Source organism: Penaeus monodon, chromosome 40 (assembly GCF_015228065.2).
Source record: "Penaeus monodon isolate SGIC_2016 chromosome 40, NSTDA_Pmon_1, whole genome shotgun sequence".
Lineage (NCBI taxonomy): Eukaryota > Metazoa > Arthropoda > Malacostraca > Decapoda > Penaeidae > Penaeus > Penaeus monodon.
The window spans coordinates 29783707-29789192 of record NC_051425.1 but is presented as its reverse complement, the minus strand read 5'-3'; the positions used below and the strand labels follow the sequence as shown (position 1 = coordinate 29789192).

At 41.6% G+C, this 5486-nt stretch overlaps 1 protein-coding gene across 1 annotated transcript in view; it reads right to left on the bottom strand.

The window, feature by feature from the left end:
- Window positions 1-1625: 1625 nt before the first annotated feature.
- The window catches only part of LOC119598141 (solute carrier family 49 member A3-like), a gene marked incomplete in the record, with an annotated part of 25398 nt that continues 21537 nt past the window's right edge, over window positions 1626-5486 (bottom strand). Inside the window, 6 exon segments of the mRNA XM_037947771.1 lie at window positions 1626-2321; window positions 2629-2757; window positions 3153-3309; window positions 3777-3929; window positions 4485-4683; window positions 5144-5282. Coding sequence (XP_037803699.1) covers window positions 1999-2321; window positions 2629-2757; window positions 3153-3309; window positions 3777-3929; window positions 4485-4683; window positions 5144-5282 — 1100 coding nt within the window.

The following is a 5486-nucleotide window of genomic DNA, read 5'->3' as shown; positions in this document are numbered from 1 at the left end:
GCTATAATTAAAGAGAGAGATGCACGGATATTCAATATTCAAATAATAAATGAGACAGTGATCTCAGGTACCAGCATGAAAACAGCTAAAAGAAGACTCAGAATTGGGAGAAATCAAATGTATGCAAAATAGAAACTAGAGGAGAAGTGACATATAATAAGAATGAAATCATAAGAGTAGTGGAAGACTTTTACAGGGATCTATACAACTCAAATGAACAGCCACGGATAAAAGCGAACGCGGTAATTAGAGACGTACATAAAAGATTTAAAAAAATAAAAAGATCGCTTATAAGCATGAAGAGAGGGGAAACACCTGGTGAAGACGGAATTAGTATAGACCTATAATAGATGCATGAGAAATTGTAACAGTGAAACTAGCCAATCTTTTAACGGATGCCTTTTCAACGGAAAAACTCCGAAAGCCTGGAAAAATGCAATAATTATTTTGATACATAAGAAAGGGGATAGAAATGACCTAAAAACTACCGCCCCATAAGCCTCCTTTCAATTACTTACAAACTGTTCACAAAAGTCATCACAACTCGCATCTCTGCCAGTCTGGATTCTATCCAGCCTAGAGAACAAGCAGGCTTCCGCAGTGGATTCACAGCAACAGACCACATCCACGCGCTCACCCAAAAAGGAGAAAAAATAAACGAATGTAGAAACCCTTGTGTATGGCATTCATCGGTTACAAAAAGGCAAGTGACTCTATACCAGCAGTAGTAGAAGTTATTCGAAGACAGTGAGTAGAAAAAGTATATTGTAAAATATTGGAATATATATACGAAGATGAGACAGCAACCATCAAGCTCCACATGGAAACCGATAAAATGCCAATTGAAAAGGGTGTTAGACAGGGCGATACCATCTCACCAAAACTGTTTACAGCTTGCCTTGAGGAAATATTCAAGAAGCTAGAATGGAACAGAAAGGGTATTAAAATAGGTGACGAATACCTAAACATGCCTACGTCCTGCAGTGGATTGATTCAGGTTGATGATGATGATGATGATGATGATGATGATGATGATGATGATGATGATGATGATGATGATGATGATGATGATGATGATGATGATGATGATGATGATACATATTATATTAGTTGCCTGCCTTGACTACCGTCATATCAAGAAGGTAGAACAATCCTTATACCACCTGATAAACTTGCTAACAGTCATGTAAGACTGAGCCATATGGTCACTCAAAGTGCCCCATCATCCCGACTTTGTATTTAGCACAACAAATCACAATATAACTCCAGAGATTCCAGCCAAAGGAACTTATTAGAGCCACTGCATAGCAGACAGTATCATGTGATCATTGAGTATGGAACCTCCCCCTTACTATCCTCTACCACAGCCCTCTCCTGCCCCCCCCCCCCATTCCCAAACCTTCATTTTTACCCATCTAACCGCCCCCTAACATTATTAAAGAAAATGCCAAGGTATAGACATTCTCTTACTCCATGGCATGCATGTTGTGTTTATCGAACCAAGACTACTGAAGTCTTGATGCTTATGTTGCATTAGCCAGAGGGAACACCAATAAAACCGTGGAAGCAATGACATGTTATCTGAAAGCAATAGTTAATGATTAAAGGTTATGTCAAACACCAAAAATTATCATATAATGGTATTGTATTCCTGTTGCTACAATATATATTTATAACGTAAATTCATCACTTGTTGACAAGCGAAAAAAAAAGAATTTTATTTTACTATATGAATCATTAATACTGTATAATGCACAAATGTATTTCTACTTATGCAGTTATTTTAATTCCAAATCTATTGCCTCATGATGCTATGAAAGGAAAGCATCACTCTATTCTTTTAGCATTTTATGCAATCTATTCTTTTCAATCTATTCTCTGTTCATCTCCTTATTATTTTCTCTTCAGGACAGACAAGCAAATAGAAAATAAATATGAGGAGAAAAGATACACATACACAAACGTGCACATCAGTGAGTATGCACACTACGCACACAATCACAACTGGCTCCTTTCAGTGCCATCCTCTCCTTCACGCTCATTCCAGTCTTGAACCACCTCTTCACTCTTCCCCCCTCCTCCCCCACCTCGCAACGCCTTCCCTGATTCGGTGAGCGAGTGGAAGGAGGAGGCAGAGGACCGAGGAGAGAGAGAGCGATTTGAGGAAGAAGGGGAAGAAGAGCAGGCGGTTGAGTTACTGGTGGCAGCGACGGGATCCGGGGTGAGACGCTCAGCCTCCAGCCGCTTGTAGGATGTCTCAAAGAAGAGGATCATGACGGAGACAACCACAACCAAGTATGTCATAATCACCATCAGGGATACTGCAGAATCATAAATAGGAAAGGAAACGAAATAAATATGATTTGTGTGTTAGAAGTTTACTATTAAAAGAGAGAATTGAATCATTCACTTTTCAAAGCTGCTCTTCATGTATTTCATAAAGCTGCTCATCACTTTATGGTTCAGCCAGGTAGAGACGAGTACAGAATTATGAACAAGAGCGACATCATTTAAAGTAATAGTAAGATTATTACAGAAAATAATTCTAATAACGAAGATGAAGAAGGCCATGGAAAAATAAGAAATACATTAATAAGAATATTAACAATTGGCAGACGGGATTTTCACCTGTATAATCCTTGGGCTCTATATCAGCATTGCCACTCTTTGTACACGTCTCGATGTCCTCAAACTGTGGCTTTTGTTTCCGTCCTAGCAGTGTTACCAGTGCGATGATCAAGACCCCTTGCAACTGCCCTGAAGAAAGAGAAGACTTCAGTGTAAGAAAAAAATTTTTGTCGAGTTTTCCCACTTTCTTTGGGAAATGATAGTGTTGATTTGTTTATTTTTACATATTCTAACTGTAATTAGTTTTAACAGTCGTGTGGTATAAGTGGTTGCAATTTCGTACATATATGTAATTTTTAATATCCTCAATATAATGATCACGATGGTAAAGGTAATAATAGATGCACCAGAATGTAAATAGACAGCTAGGTTGCCAGATAACCTGACAGGTAAATACAATTACATTATCTATATGTATACACATACGCATGAATATAACTATGGTTGCCTCCCTAAATGCATACCTAAAATAAATCCACACAGAGGCGCCCATTTCTGAATCAGAGAAGCCTCCGTCGACTCACCAGACATGAAAATGAAAGCCGTGCTGATCGACTCCTCGACGGGATACGTTGCCTCCACCGCCAGCTCGAGGCCGATCGGGTATGCCCCGACGCCGAAGAACCCGAAGAGGCCCGTGAACGTAGCCACGAGTTCGGGTTGGCCGGGAACCATGAACATCTGGGGTAGCGGGAACAGTAAGAATAAGAGGGATAGTGGTAATAAAGGATAATTGGGGTAATTATGTTAGTAGTGATGGCATAAGAGCATTCAGAGAATATATGCCTTTGCCAGCATCCAAAAATCAAGTTCATTATAGTTTCGTACAATTTTTTCGTACACTTTTTGAAATGAATTTCCTCACAGATTTTCTCAATCTCTGGCTATTTTCCCGCTCCCTTCTTTCTCCTCTCACTCTCTCTCTCTTTCTATCTCTTTCTCTCAATCTCTCTCTCTCTCTCTCTCTCTCTCTCTATCTCTCTCTCTCTCTCTCACTGGCACCCCTGCCTGTATCTCTTCCCCTACCTTCTATCCATTTCTCTCCATCTCTCTCTTTCCACCTACATGTCTACCTCCATCCACCTCCACCTTTCCCACTCCACCTTTCACAATCCCCCTCTTCCCCCCCCCCTCACCTCCCCACTCACCTCCAGCATGACGATAGCGAAGATGGTGGCCGCGCCGTAGCACACCTTGGTGATGGGCGTGAAGGCCTTGGTCTTGTCCGCCGTGACGCCCGTGATGGCGGAGCCCACGAAGCCGCTCAGGATCATCGCCGCGTTCGCTATGCCGCCGAAGAGCTTGGGGGGAGAAGGTGAGGCTGAGGCAGAGGGAGGAGCGAGGCGGTGGAAGAGAAGGAGGGCGTGGGAGAAGAACAGGAGACAGGGGATAAGGGAGAAAAAAAAGAGAAAGAGGGTGAGGAAAAAAAGGAAAGGATGAGGAAGGAGAGAAGGAAAAGGATGAGGGAGAAGAACAAGAGAAGAGAAATAGGCTGAGGATGAAGTGAGAGCGTGAAGATGAGGTAGAAGACGACGAGGAAGGGTGAGGAGAAAAAAAAATATGAGGAGCAGGGGGATACAGGAAGAGGTTAGATATAAGGAGAAGAGGATGAAGAAAAAGAGGGAGACGAAGAGGACGAGGAAAAAGAGGGAGACGAAGAGGACGAGGAAAAAGAGGAAGACGAAGAGGACGAGGAAAAAGACGAAGAAGGGTGTCTCTGGGAAAAAGAGGAAGACGAAGAGGACGAGGAAAAAGACGAAGAAGGGTGTCTCTGCCTGGATGGCTGATGATTTGCAAGAGCAATTTCACTGAGCAGTTATCACGTTCAAAATCTGCACGCCCCAGCCTCTACTCACGTCGGTGTAGCCGAGCGGGCACAGCAGCTGCTGCGTGACGGTGGCGAGGGAGGAGAACAGCGCCACGCCGCAGCCCAGCGACACCAGCAGCAGCAGGTACGGCCAGCAGGTGAAGGTCGTCCTGAGCTGCTGCAGGTACGCCGCCCGCCGCACCTCCCCGCGGGCGGCGCTCTGGCTGGGCGGGGTGGGGGGCTTGGATCTGGGGGGGGGGGCATGGATCAAGGGAGGGGGGAAGGGGAGGTTGGGGATTGTGCGAGTGAGTGTGTGTGTGTATAATAATAATATTAATGATAATAAAATAATAATATATAATAATATATAATATATATAATAATAATAAATAATATATAAATATATAATATAATATAATAATAATATAATAATATAATAAAATAATAAATAATAATAATAATAATAATAATAATAATAATAATAAATAATAATAATAATAATAATAATAATAATAATAACAATAATAAATAATATTAAAACTAATAAAATAATAATATATATATATAATAATAAATAATAATAATAATAATATAATAAATAATAATAATATATAATAATAATAAATAATAATAATAATAATAATAATAACAATAAATATATAAATAAACAGATAAATAAATAAATAAACAAAACCGCACCCTACCTACCTGGTAATGCAGACGATGGTGGCCGCCTCCGCCAGCACCGCCAGGGCCCCGAAGACGTAGTTCAGGGTCGGGAAATCCCCCTCGGCGGTCACGATAAGGGGCGCGGCGACCTGTGCCACCACGATGCCCAGGGGGTTGGCTGAATGGGGGTGGGGGTAGAAGGGGGTAAGAGCATTGTTAGCGGTTTATTTCGGCTTTGTTGAAAACTGGTGATTTTTTTTTTTTTATATAAGCACAACATAGAACAGGATGCACCATGCCCAAGTGTGTCTTCCTTCTGCTAAGATAGGCCGGTCAAGCCAGCGGCAAAAGAGAGCTAGTCAAGCTTTGCCTTGGCAAAGCG